The 13,771-nt window shown below is 58.4% G+C and overlaps 1 protein-coding gene across 2 annotated transcripts in view; it reads left to right on the top strand.

Annotated features, from left to right (window-relative positions):
• RAB11FIP3 (RAB11 family interacting protein 3) overlaps positions 1–10,949 on the top strand; it is an 84,425-nt gene extending 73,476 nt beyond the window's left edge. For both annotated transcript variants that reach the window (XM_060647943.3, XM_060647944.3), the window contains 8 exons: positions 1,829–1,922; positions 2,455–2,558; positions 5,695–5,835; positions 7,595–7,676; positions 8,440–8,577; positions 8,833–8,988; positions 9,167–9,307; positions 9,389–10,949. In XM_060647943.3, coding sequence (XP_060503926.1) covers positions 1,829–1,922; positions 2,455–2,558; positions 5,695–5,835; positions 7,595–7,676; positions 8,440–8,577; positions 8,833–8,988; positions 9,167–9,307; positions 9,389–9,502 — 970 coding nt within the window. In that variant the 3' untranslated portion in view covers positions 9,503–10,949. The remainder of the gene's footprint in view (positions 1–1,828; positions 1,923–2,454; positions 2,559–5,694; positions 5,836–7,594; positions 7,677–8,439; positions 8,578–8,832; positions 8,989–9,166; positions 9,308–9,388) is intronic.
• Positions 10,950–13,771: the final 2,822 nt, after the last annotated feature.

The following is a 13,771-nucleotide window of genomic DNA, read 5'->3' as shown; positions in this document are numbered from 1 at the left end:
TCAGCTCTTAGTCTCTCTCTGCCTGCTCCTTTGAAATACCTTCTGAGAATTTGATCTTTCCTTCACAGATACCATTTGGTATGAAAGAGTCTAGTCTGCGACTGTTTATAGTTCGGTTCACAAACAGCATATTTACAGTCTACACACGCAGACGCACACACACACACAGTTTTAATCTGCCATTTTACGCTTCAAGCCACCACTAGAATTCTAAGGAAAACTCAGTCACAGGTGCTTTCGCTGTTCACATTGTCTCAACCCTTTACATGTGGCACTGGACCGTGTGGTTTGGAACCTCCAGCTCTGGCCTCTGAGCCCTGGCTGTGTGCCTGGCCTAGATGGAAGTGGTTCTGGGGTCAGTGTGCGTACAAGGACCCGGAGGAACCTGCACACAGCACAGCCGACCTCAGGACAGGGGGCAGCACCAGCGGGATGGCCACAGGGCTGACGGCGGCCGTGCACAGAAGGCACCCTTGGGGTGCATCAGGCATCTCCCACAGCCCCCTCTCCTGGTGGGTCTCCTGCGTGGTGGTGGATTTAGATACACAAGGCCTAAAGGGGCCACACGGTGAGGCCACATATTAGGAACCCATGTTGGGGCCAGAGTCATGGAGGGGTATTTAAACACAGCAGTTGGACAAAAACAGGATGGCCCTTTGGGTTTAGCACCCTTCAGGGAATCAGATGAAATCCACAGAAAGGTGCTCAGTGTCCCACCCAGGATACCTCCGCTGGACTTCTGATCCCCAGGGGTGAAGATGTCCTCCTTTTTTGTTCCCCTTAGAACATACCTGGAAAAAGATTTAAGGAATGTATCAGCTCAGTCAGTGCTAAAAACGAAATAGAATTTCATGCCTTTGATGACGTAGAAATCTTCAGTGTAGTTTTTAATAGCATTTTATTGAATTCTTATCGTGTGTTGTGTCCTTAAAAGGAGCTGTTTATTTATACAGCCTCATTTACACCTCATAATAGCTCGTGATCCCCATTTTATAGGAGAGTAAGGCTCAGAGAGGTGAGCGGCTTTCTCAAGGCCACACAGCTGTGAGCATCAGGCTACTGAGTTTGGAGCCTGGGTCATCGTGGGTAGACTTGCTGCTGGGACTTGTGCAAATGGTCTGAGCGTTTTAAGTGCAGGTAAATTAAGCTGATACAGTGTCACCGTAGCCAGTGAGACTGCCTCTGGGGTGACTGTGAACATAGTTTGCTGAGCACCTGCCAGGGCGCCAGTGGCTGGGGAACGAAGGAGGGGCTCTGAGGCTACTGACGGCGCTTCTGCAGGTCCACCTGGCGTGGCCCACGGTGCGGGGCTGCGGCCGCAGGGGTGCTTGCGTCTGCGCGTCTTCCCAAGCTTGACCCCGGGAGAAACTCCAGGCGCGGCCTTGAAAGAGACCCCTGGTCTCTTGCTGTTACTGCCACGTGAGGAGTGTGTTTGAAAACCAGGTAGCAAGAGTGCGTGTGGGTGACGCTGCGTGCAGAAGGTATGATCCCGAATTAATGTTTCACGGGCCTGCGGCCCAGAGGAGATTGGTTCATATCACAGAGAGGAATGAAGTCGTGTTTTATTACCCGAGGACAAAGTACCCTCATCCATTAGCTTCCCAGGAAGGCGGCCAGGACGTCAGGTTCCAAAGAGCAGCGGGGCTATCCTGTGGCCCTTGGGTGGCTGTGTCCTGCCGGGACCCCCTTTGGTGGAAGCCTGGGCCCGTGGTGCTGGCTTCTGGTGTTCAGCCCAACAGATGCTCACGTTTATAGAGCTAGTGACTTTTCCTTGCTGTGCTCTGCTGAAGGACCTTTTCTGGACTGGGCTATTGTTTCTTCTCCACAGGTACCTGCACCAGTCAGGGGCCCTGACCGTGGAGGCCCTACAGGACCCTGCCCCAGACCCTGTGGAGGGCATGGAAGAGGACATTGCTGATAAGGTAGGCCCTGGACCACCTGCAGATGGCACAGCCAGGTCTGAGGACGTGTGCCGGTGCTGCCGCCTTGGGATGCAGGCCATGCTGGGGTGGGGGGTGCCAGCCTCATCAGAGGCCCCAGTGACTGTGCAGCGGAAGGAGCGTTTCCCGTTGTGCATGGAGAGGCCGGTTGTCAGCCGTATCTGTCTGTGGGCCCATCTGGCCGCACCGACGTGCAGGGACTCTGTTCCCCTGACTCCTGGAGGCAGAATCTGGGGGTGCTCGAGGTTACAGGGTGGTGACCACAGAGCCAGACAACGTGTGGAGTCAGAGTTCCCAGAGAGTCCGTGTGGGGGGTTCCTTGGGGCAGGACAGCCATGCCGTGGAAGCGACCCCAAGTTTCTCAAGGGCCAGCTCAGCCAGAAGGGAGGAGGAGTGGCAGAATACCCGCAGCTCTTCCCGGGTCCCTGCTTGCTTCCTCCGTGAGCTGGACGGACCCCGGTCCCGCCCAGTGGACACCGCCTCCTGATTCTGAAGCCCCTATGTCACTCCCGAGGTCGTCTTCCTGGAGAAACGGGTGTCGGAGCTGGAGAAGGACACGGCTGCCAGCGGGGAGCAGCACAGTCGGCTGCGGCAGGAGAACCTCCAGCTCGTGCACAGGTGAGGAGGGCGTCCGTGGCCCTGGCTGCCTGTCCGCGTGTGACCCCGCAACCCCCTTGCTGCCACGATGTGGCTCACACGTGGAAGTGCCCCTCCACCAGCCACCGGGAGCCAGGTCAGGGGATGGTGCCAGCGGCCTCCCAAGCGTGGTTCCCACTTAGTGCTGCCCCCGCCCCCGGCGTGTGTCCGGCCCCAGGGGAGACCAAAGAGAGGCACCACCTCAAGTCTCAGGAGTATGACGGCCAGCACCCAAGCTGCCTGCGCAGAGTGTCCAGGAGAGGCTGGCGGAGGTCACATGTGGAGAGTCATGGAACTCTCTGGTAGGGTCCCCGATGTGTGTCCCTGTTTCCGAGAACCTGTCCTGGCCCAGATATGCCTGGAGATGGGCTTGCTGCTCTGTGACTGTTGCTGTGCTTGGTACACCCCTATCGTCCCCTCTACCGTGTCCTGTGAGGCAGATGCCACCTAACGTGCCATCTCGCAGGCGAGGACACTGAGGCACAGGCCATTGTCAGAGCCAGCCAGTGGGGCCAGGAAGGGTAGGGCCTCCAGAGCTCCTGCACTGGGGAGCTGGACCCACCCTGGAGCACGCGGGCTCTTGCAGGGACGGGAGGAGAGCCAGAGCCACCGGCAGAAGGCACGCACAGTCTGGCTCAGCTGGGCATCCGTGCTGACCTCCCCCACCGTTGTTTTGTCTGCATTTTGGAACCACTCCTGCCATGTAGCCTCACGCCCAGTATAAGGGAGGACGTGTCTCCTGCAGCATATGAGTTTGGCTCAGGAGCGTCAACTCCCTGGGCTGTGCCTGCGTGCAGCTGGGTGTCACGGGGACACAAACAGCATTGTGGGGACGAGACAGTGTGGGGAGGCCCTGGAGGCGGGGGGAAGGCTGGAGGCTCTGCCCTCACTGGGCGGCCTGTACCTGGGCCCGGGCCTGAGGCTGGCTCTGCCACACATTCTGTGATCTCGGGCTCACCTGAGTAGGTGTTGTGAGTGCTCCCGATGGCAGGACACAGGCCCACGTGCACTCACGGCTCCAGGGGTTGCTTGGCTCCTGCCGTGACATGTTCATCCTGGAAGGCACTGACCTTCCCCACCCGTCCTCCGGTCTCCTCTTTGGATGCTGAGAATTAGAACAAGTCGTGTTACTGCACACCTACTCCGTATGTCACTTTAACAGTAGAAACAGGTTCCCTATGTAGTCGAGGGCCTGGGCTAGGCAGCTGCACGCCCTCCAGGCTCTCACGGGAGGGTCTGCCCGTGGCCTTGCTGCAGAGTTGGGTGGGGTCGGCACGCTCATGGAGGGGCTTGGTTCCAGTGCTGCACAGAGCATCTGCCACATCTCCGGAGGCGCGTGTTCTCCCTCCTTGTTCGCGTCCAGAGGGACGTGGATGGGCCACCGCACTCATTTCTCAAGCTGACTGGTGAGGCTTCGTTTGATCTGATGACACTTATCAGTTATCCACGTATGGAGTGGAAAGTCCACGTGCTGTGCCCCGGGGCTTGCCATGTCCAAACCTGTGGTATTTCTTTAGGTGTTGCCTGAGCTCTCCTAAAAACAGCATGCTTCTGCTGCCTTTCCTGCCATCCCAGCGACAGCCCCCCCCCCCCCCCGCAGGTTCTGGTGCTCAGCTTCGTACTTTCTGGATCACCACCCCGGATGATCACCTGGGGCGGGCGGAGAGAAGCAGGTTCTGTGAGGCCTTGTGTGTCTGCAACGTGTGTGTCTGCTGCCAGTGTGACTGGGTCTGGAGTTGTTTGGAAGCAGGGGTCCCCGGGACCTGGCAGGCAGGCTCTGGGCCTTCTGACCACACTGTGACCTCAAGCCTGGCGCTGCTGTTCTTCCTGCCCTCTGTGGGGTCTGAGTTCTCTGCCTGGATGCCGGAAGGGTCTCGTTTCCTGTGCTGGCACGTGGTTTCCAATCTTTATTTTTTTTTTTTTTTTTTAATTTTTTTTAAATTTTTTTTTCAACATTTATTTATTTTTGGGACAGAGAGAGACAGAGCATGAACGGGGGAGGGGCAGAGAGAGAGGGAGACACAGAATTGGAAACAGGCTCCAGGCTCTGAGCCATCAGCCCAGAGCCTGACGCGGGGCTCGAACTCACGGACCGCGAGATCGTGACCTGGCTGAAGTCGGACGCCCAACCGACTGCGCCACCCAGGCGCCCCTGGTTTCCAATCTTTAAATCTGGAAGCTGTGCCTCCGCTTTGGGAAGGTTTCTAGAATTATTTCTCTGCACGGCTTGTTCCATTTTCTTATTTGTCTGAACTTCTGTTAATCTAACGTTAGAACTTCTGGACTTTCTCATTTTCTTTACTTTTCTATTCTCTTTGTCATTTCCGTCTTTTAAAATTCTAATATCCTTGTTTTTCTTCTTCAGCTCTCCTGTTGAATTTAAAATTTTTTCTTCTCATGTTTTTAATTTCTGAGAATCACTTTGTAAATTCCCTTCTGGTGTCCTGTTCCTGTTTCCTGGAAGCAGTGTCTTTGCTCTGAGGCCTGGGTTACAGGGCTTTCTCCTGCATGAGGTCCTTTTTCTCTGTTTGCTTTGGCCACTTTGTGTCAACACCTTTCCCATGGTTTCTGGTGATCTTGGGCTCTCCGTTCACTCTTACGTGTGAGGCACCCCAAGGAGGTTGAGAAGCCCTGTGTGCATCAACAGCTTGTGGATGTGGGCTCCATGGGCAGGGCCCCGAGCCCTTCTCTCTGGGATGGGCATTCCCTGCTTCCTGCACGTGGGTGTGGTGGTCTGGGAAGGTGCCGGGGTCAGGGCCCCCATGTGCACGTTTCCTTTGTCTCCGGTTACTGCTAACACCCACCCGTGCCTCTCCCATGGGTGACCTGGGTGCTCAGCCTACAGTGTCCGTGCAGGGTGCTCCCGGGGGCGGGCTCCTGGTGGGCTTGTGCCCCTGGGAGGGTCTCCTGGCCACACGCCGAGCGAGCTTCCCGAGAGCGCTGGAGACCGTCCCTGCTGTCACAACTTTGCCACCATCTCGAGGCCCTGGGTGCGGGCATGGGAGGCCGAGGCTGTCTGGGGGGTACGACCCCTCCTTCAGAACCATCCTTGACCAGAGCTGTTGGGTGGGGGGGGTCTCTCTTTCTCTGCTGCCCCTCCTTCCCTTCGCCTTCACAGAGCCAATGCCCTTGAGGAGCAGCTGAAGGAGCAGGAGCTGAGAGCCTGTGAGATGGCGCTGGAGGAGGCGCGGAGGCACCGGGAGCTCGTGTGCAGGATGGAGCGGGAGCGCAGCATCGAGGTGGAGAGCCTGCAGGCCAGGTGGGGCGTGCAGCCCCGGTGGCTGCCCCTCCCAGCACATCCGGTGTCTTAGAATAAAGCCGATGTTAGAGAAAGGGAAAGCCCACGCGAGGAAAGCTGTAAAAGTGCTCAGTGTCACAATTCAAAGACTGACCCTACGTGGATGTCCTTCTGAGTCTGTCTCTAGTTGGGGTTCTCCTAGTCAGAACGCCAGGCCTCTTGCAGACAACTTGACGCAGTGCCTTTGTGCTGCTCCGGAGGTAGGAACCTTTGAAGAGTCAGGAAAAGTGGGGAAAACAGCGTGGGTTTGCACGCCCTGCATGAGACAGCCTGTCAAGGCCCAGGAGCAGCAGCAGCCACCACGCGGGGTGTAGGCCGGACATGCGGCACACGCGTATGGTTGTCTCTGCGAGCGGGGGTCTTACAGCGTTGGGGAGAGAGAGCCCGCGTGTCCGTCAGCGGAGAAATGCTTGAACAGTCCGTCTGAGAGCTCCCCAGAGGTCCTCCCCAAGGTCAGAGAGGGCGAGGGCATCTGATGGCTCATTTCATAGCTGAGCTGGAGCCACTTCCCGAATTCGGGACACAGCAGGTGTAACTAGATGAGCGGGTTTCCAGGCTCTGCAGCCCGAGTGTCCCTCCCCCACTCCTAACGCTGGGGTGCATTGGACTTTACTGGAGAAGAGCTCCTGTGCGTTTTTAAGAGTAGGGGTGCAGGAGGGGCTGCATGTAGGGCTGTGCCAGCCACCTGGACACGAGGCCCCCTGGCATGTAGACACAGTGGGGTGCTGCTCTGGGTTCAGCCGGGCCCAGATTCCGGCTTCCAGAGGACAGAGAAGGACGGGAAAATGCACCTGACATAGGACACACCCGGAAACACACCTTCACCAGGCGATCCAGGTCAGCATCACCTGTGGGGAGTCGTGAGGACTCAGACACCCGATCTGGTGACGAGAAGGGCACCTCCCCCCCATGACCCATCTCATCACGAGAAACACCAGATCAACCCAGCGTGAGGGACACTACCAAATAAGTGACCAGAACTGCTCAGAACTGTCAAGGCCACGAAAAGTCAGGAAAGGCCGGGAGACTGCCACCAGACCCCAGGGGACAAAGCAGACGAGGCAGCGTGTGCAGTGTGGCCCAGGGACTGGAGGGCACGATTGGGAGATGACATGAAGTCTATGGTTTGATGACTAGTATACCCCGCAGGGCTGTGGTAAAGGCACCACGTGACCACATGACGGGCAGATGCCATGCAGGAAGCAGTACCGGCCAGGCCCACAGGGACTCCACGCCACGTCTGCAACTTTTCTGTAAACCCCAAAGTATCCCCAACCCCAAGTGTATTTTTTTTAATGTTTGTTTAATTTTGAGAGAGAGAGAGAGAGAGAGAGAGAGAGAGAGAGAGGCAGAGCACAAGTGGGGGAGGGGCAGATAGAGAGGGAGACACAGAATCAGAAGCAGGCTCCAGGCTCTGAGCTGTCAGCACAGAGCCAGACATGGGAGCTTGAACTCGTGAACTGTGAGATGATGACCCAAATTCGGGTGCTCCACCAGCTGAGCCCCTGAGGTGCTCCCCCCAAGTGTATTTAATAACTATCCCAGCGTAAGGGAAAGCTTGGGCCCAGAGCACTTGAGTGGTACGTAGGGTCGGAGCATCTGAGGAGGCCTCTGTGGCTCCCTAGGCAGCTCCTGGCAGGGCTGCCAAGACACTGGGTCTCCCTTGCCCCAAGGAGCCACGTTTCTGGGTTGAAGTCCCAGCTTTGTTCTTGTGTCCCAGGCTGCAGCAGCTAGATGAGGAGAACGGAGAGCTAAGGTCCTGCACGCCGTGTCTGAAGGCCAACATTGAGCGCTTGGAGGAGGTGAGCGGTCAGTGGGGAGCACAGAGTGGGTGGAGCCCAGCCCGGTCACATGTGGACACGCGGTCAGCCAGGCCGGCTCACGGGCCTGCCACCCTCTGCACCTCGTGGGTCCTCTGAAGCGAGGCAGCCACACGGCCAGCCACGGGGTGGGACCAGAGGCCAGGAAGCTATGCTGTTCCGTAGCGCAAGCTGTTACCCTGGGCCCACCGGCCCCATACGGTGAGGACAAGGACAGCTCGGTCCCCGCCTGGCTTCCCAGCTTTCTCACGGATCCAAGAGTTCAGTTTAGATTAACCTGTGGTCTGAATCCAGGGATGATGTCCTCCAGGGGCTGACTCCCAGCTGGACCCCTCGTGTCCTGTCCTGCAGCTGTTCACTCGAGAAGCCTCTCCTCCCCTCCTCTCCCCTCCCGGTCACGTGTCCCCTGGGAAGCTCCGAACCCGGAGAACATCTAAGACCACCTGGGCTCTGACTCCCATGAACTATTCCCTCTGGGCAGCCGTGGGTCAGATCCTGCTCTTGCATGGATCCTTTCTGCCCTGCCTCGCCTGAGGAACAGTGTCTGTGGCCTGTGCAGACACCCTGCGCCAAGAGCACCCCAGGCGCATCTGCAGGCGCGGTGCTCGGGGTCAGCACTGCCCCAGGAGCACCATGCCCGGGTGATGGGATGGCTGAGATGCAGCCATTATGGGCTGAGCCCGGGGGCCACGGAAGACTCGGGAAAGCTGTGTGGTTGGGCCAGCAGGCAGGCTTATTCCCACAGGAGAAGCAGAAGTTGCTGGATGAGATGGAAGAGTTATCCCTGCGGCTTAGTGATGAGCAGGAGAACAGGAGGAAGCTGGGGGACAGGCTGAGCCACGAGAGGCACCAGTTCCAGAGGGACAAGGAGGCAACCCAGGAGGTGAGCGTGGCACCCGGTAGGGGTGGGACCTGCGTCCCTGCGTGGGGTCCGTGCCTGTGCCCTCCACATCCTGAGACCTGCAGCTGGCGGCCACATGGTGCTGGGCGTGAGGTGGTGTTTGGGAAGCGTGGCTGGCATTGTCCTCCCACTCGGACGTGGCGCTCGGACTGACCCAGAGGTTCTGAAGCTGAGGGCTGAGCTGCCACTTGCTGCCGCGGGTGCCCAAAGGCCTGCTCACCCTGTGGTTGCCTGCAGTTGATCGAGGACCTGCGCAAGCAGCTGGAGCACCTGCAGCTCTTCAAGCTGGAGGCCGAGCAGAGGAGGGGCCGGGGCAGCAGCATGGGTCTGCAGGAGTACAACAGCCGCACCCGCGAGAGCGAGCTGGAGCAGGAGGTCCGCAGGTTGAAGCAGGTGCGGGCGGCCACACCCCTGTATCCCCGCAGAAGCTTCCAGGAGCCCAGCATGGGGCAGGGGGCACGCAGGGAGCTGGTGCCCGAGCCAGAGGCCACTCCAGCCACTCCCTATGCGGGCTCAGCCACTAGCGGGGGCCCCCCACCCCGGGAGTGACCCTGTCGTGTCCCCTATTCAGGATAACCGTAACCTGAAGGAGCAGAATGATGAGCTCAACGGGCAGATCATCAACCTGAGCATCCAGGGTGCCAAGAACCTCTTCTCCACGTCCTTCTCAGAGTCCCTGGCTGCGGAGATCAGCTCCGTTTCCCGAGATGAGGTAAGGCCCATCCAGGCCCGGCCACCGGGATGTGCCACAGTCTGTGCACCAACCCAGCACTGACCGCTGCTCTTCCCACAGCTCATGGATGCGATTCAGAAGCAGGAGGAGATCAACTTCCGCCTGCAGGACTACATTGACCGGATCATCGTGGCCATCATGGAGACCAACCCATCCATCCTGGAGGTCAAGTAGAGGCAAGAAGGCCCAGCTCGGTGGGCCCAGGACCCCACCCGCACCCAGGAGATGGCCACGGCGCACACACAGCCGAGACAAGCGGCTGGGCTGGGGTGCATAGAAGGGTCTGCACAGGGAAGAGGAACAGGAGCTCCGGGGCCAGGGCCCACGCAGGAGAGGGTGGGGCTGGGCCTGCTCTCTGCAGAGATGTGGGGAGCACGGCTCAGGCTCAGGCGAACCCCTCTGCGAGCTCTCTCTCATGTGGCAGATCTCTCTGCTGCCCTACTTGTCAGGGAAGAAAGGAAGGACACGTCCCCACCGGGACACTGCCATCTGCATCTGCTCAGGGGCCCTCACCTGGATGGCACAGAGGCCCCAGGACCCTCTCACCAGACGTGGTGGCATGGGAAGGACTGCCAGGCAAGGCGGTGCACATCAGGCTCTGGCCGGGAGCTACAGGACCCCGGCTTTCCTGGGGCTGTGACTCTTGAGCTTCTCCGCCCAGCCACCCATCCAGAGAGGGCACCGCAATCCAGCTTCAGACCCAGGGGCTCTGCAGCTGGCCACGCAGCTGTCCCCATGCCCCAAACCCTTGCTGCGGTAACGGGGCTGGGGCCGAGCCTCTGCTCCAAAATCAGGACCTGAGAGTCCCACCACATGGAGCATGCTCCCTGCACAGGGTGGGTCTCAGGGCCCCTCTGACTCCAGGTGTGGCAGCATCGTGGTGAGAAACTGCTTCCCCATGGGTGTGGTCCCCGGCCTCCTGGAGCCCTCCCCTCCCTGAGCACGTCTCAGCTGCTCTGGGTGAAGTCCCGGTCTCCCAGGCCAGAGTCCACATGTCTGGCACCATGGTTCCTCTGGGAGTTTGAAGTCACTGAAGTGGCCATCCTTCCCCGAGCTGCATTTTGGAGGAGGCTGGGTGGTGCGGGTTCTCTAAGTACATAGATCCGGAGCAGAGATCAAGGCCCTCCTGGCAGCTTGTGGGTTCCTTCAAGAAAGCCATTGCCTGGCTCTGTGCCACCACCACCAGGCACTGCACCACCGTGGGGGCTGCTGGGCCTGCCCCCACCCTGCGCCTGAGCACTGTCCAGGAGCCTCTGGGTGCTCCAGGTGGGTCAAGACCCCACACACAGACTGGCCACTGCTGCGTGCAAGTGCGTATGTGAGGGCGTGTGTGTGTGTGTGCGTGTGTGTGTGTGCGTCGCCCTGTGTCCCTCCATCCTCCGTGTGGCCCACCTTCTACACTAAGATTTAAGATGTTGCCTCGTATTGTACATTTTGGGGAAAGCCTTGGGTGTAAATCAGTGTAAACTTGGAGGAGAGATTTTTCTATCATGTAGAGTAGGTATTTTTTATAGATTGAAGGTTGATCAATTTTTTAATACTTCCAAGAGAGAAAACTATCTGTGTATACACATGAAATATATATATATATATATGTATGATAATAAATACTGGAACTCTGCTTTCCGTGCCCAGCCCTGCCCCCGTGACACAGACTTGGATCTGTTTCTGTCCATCACCCAACGGTACCGTAGCTGTAAATATGAGTTGCAGGGAGATGTTTCATGCACACACCCAGGTGTGGACTTGCACAGTGATCCTCTTTCCTTCCCCTTGAGAAAGACTTTTCAGGCAGAGCAGTGGTGACGTGGATACTAGAGGGCAAGGCCAGGACGCTCTCACCGAAGATTAAAGCTGTCTATACCCACTGAGGCCGGCTTCTTCCTCCGTGGGGTCTGAGGGCTGGGTGGGGGTGCCATGGGCTTCGCCTGGTCCCCCAATGTATTTGGGGGTTGGAGGCTTTGCGCCACGTGAGCTCAGACAGCAGGAGACCTTCTGGTCAAGCTGGCCCTTCCTGGAGGCCCCAGGGTTGCACCTCCAGTCTGAACCCCCAGCGGAGCTCAGCCAAGTGTCCCTCCTGGGGCGGGGCCATGTGATGGGGCTTTGGGGGCCATGGGTGTTCATGGGAGGACACAGCCCGAGTATAAGCTGGGCTGAGGGGTTGCATCGCAGATCTGGGGCTCCTCAGTGTCCCCGTGGGACATGTAATCGGATAAAGAACAGGCCTGGGGGGGGGGGGGGGGTTGGGTCACGCAATATACCCAAACTGAAAGCACAGGGGAAGCACAGGTCCCGACAGGATTTGGCTTGAATATCAGGAAGAAGGTCAGGCTGGGTGCCCAGGCTGAGGAGGAGAGCTCAAGTGCCACCGTAGTCGGGGAGGACAGTGAGAAGGTTCTATGGGCAAGTGACTAAATGTAATTTGAAGTGGGGGTTGTTGGCCAAACCCCCCAGACTCGATTCCCCAGCCCAAGTATCCATAGGAGCGGCAAACCGTGCATTTACCACATCCCTCGCACTAAGCTACCTGCATGCCAGTCACAAAACTGAAAGACAGGTCCAGGGAAGACCAAAGACCCCACCCCCAACCACCCAGCAAGGCCCCAAACGGGCTTGAGCCCAGGTGTGCGGGCCCACCGGGCCAATAACCTGAGGGCCATGGGGAGGGGACACGGTCTGGCCTGTGGTGAGCAGGGGCCCCAGGACTCCTCCCCAGCTGGGACTGCAGCAGCCTGACTCCAAAGGGTCACCAGGGTCAGGCCTGGGAGCCCTGGATCCTGTGTGGGTGGCAGTGAGGAGGGCAGTGAGGACACAGACTGTCATCCTGCACGTGGCCCACTTGCCCCTGGTCCAGCATGTGCGTACCACCACCGAGGGTCCCTGTGCCCGAATCCCGCTAGAATCTCCATTCCGTGAAGGTCTTTGGGTATGTCGTCTACTGCTGTGTCCCAAAGCCGAGGACAGCATGGGCACATGTGGGATCTGCACAGGGATGCTTGAGCCAACGCCTCCCACCGATACACAGGGCTCTTTGTCACAGGGCTGTTTGCGTTCGGCCCTTTCCAACCCTTCTCCAGCTCCCTCCCCTTTCCTTGGACACAGAGCCACTCCACAGTCCTGAAAACTCCTCCTGAGGCCCGCTTGTAGTGACTGGGCTTCCTCCCCCTTGACAACAGGCCCTGGCCCCTTGCTGGGAAGGGCAGGAATGCTCCTCTCTCCTTAACCGCCCCCCCCCCCCCCCCCCCCCCCCCCCCGCCAACGCCCCTGGTGTATGGCCTGGCTCTGAAAAACTCTGCAGTGAGCGGACAGGAATCTCGATTCAGTTGCTTATCTTGTTGGGAAGTTACATGATACCAGTTGAAACACAGCCACCCCAGGCAGTGTGCTTTGGAAGGGGCAGGGGAGGGAAGGGGACCTGTGGAGTTTGGCCCTTGACTATCTCCTGTGATTCCACAGCCATCATGCGGGGGAGGAAGCTAGGGACAGGCAAGTCACAAGCTTGCTGCTTAGAGAACTCAGGAAGGGGCACCATCCCGGCTGCAGTATGTGGAGAGTCAGAGAGAGGTTTTCCTGGGGCTTTGGTCTCCTGGGAATACTGAGCTCTGTCCCTGTAGGTCCTACTGAGGTTAGCTTAGATTTTCTGGACACTGAAACAAACCAAGCTTCCACTTAAATTCTAAGTGTGACACCTGGATGGCTCAGTCTGTTAAGCATCCGACTCTTGATTTAGGTGCGGATTTGTGAGTTTGAGCCCCACAATGGGCCCGTCACTGACCCTGCAGAGCCTGCTTGGGATTTCCCCCCGCCCCCCCCCCCCCCATGCTATGTCTCTCTCAAAACAGTTAAAAAAACACAAAAAACAAAACCCAACTCTACCCTATCTGGAGGCAGAATTGAGCCACAGCCAAGTACTCTTCCTGACTCTTAGACTACATGCCTGGTTTTTCTTGTCTCTTGCATGACCAGTGCCTCCTCAGGCTCCCCAAGTGCCCCCTGAACACGACGAGTCTTTAGGGCTCTGCCCTCAGCATCCTGGCTCCCCATTCCACAGCCTCCCTGTGCTTCGGCTGCAAGTGAACGTTTTACTGCATGTCCTGCTGCCTCCGAACATTTAGGCGGCACAGGGGCCTCCAGTTTCGTGACCTCTGGTTGGGTGACCTCAAGCCGTCCAAAGGGAACTTCACGGTCGAGACCGGACCTAGGAAGCTCTTTCGTGAACGGTGGTGGCGGCGGGGCGGGTGTGTTTCGAGGCCCCCGTGGAGCAACAGCAGCTTCCCGGGTTTAGGGGTCTTCCTGTCAGGCACGAGGCTGAGCGCGCCGTGGGTGGTATCTCACTTCGTCCCCCTTCCCCGAGAAGGAAACCGAGGCTCACAGAAGTAATGTGACCAAGTCACGCTGTAAGTGCCCAGGCCGTGTCTCCACCCAGGTCGGTCCCACCAAAAC

Source organism: Panthera onca, chromosome E3, assembly GCF_046562875.1.
Source record: "Panthera onca isolate mPanOnc1 chromosome E3, mPanOnc1 haplotype 2, whole genome shotgun sequence".
Lineage (NCBI taxonomy): Eukaryota > Metazoa > Chordata > Mammalia > Carnivora > Felidae > Panthera > Panthera onca.
Note: the sequence above shows the minus strand (reverse complement) of the source record. Positions and strands in the feature narration are given on the sequence as shown.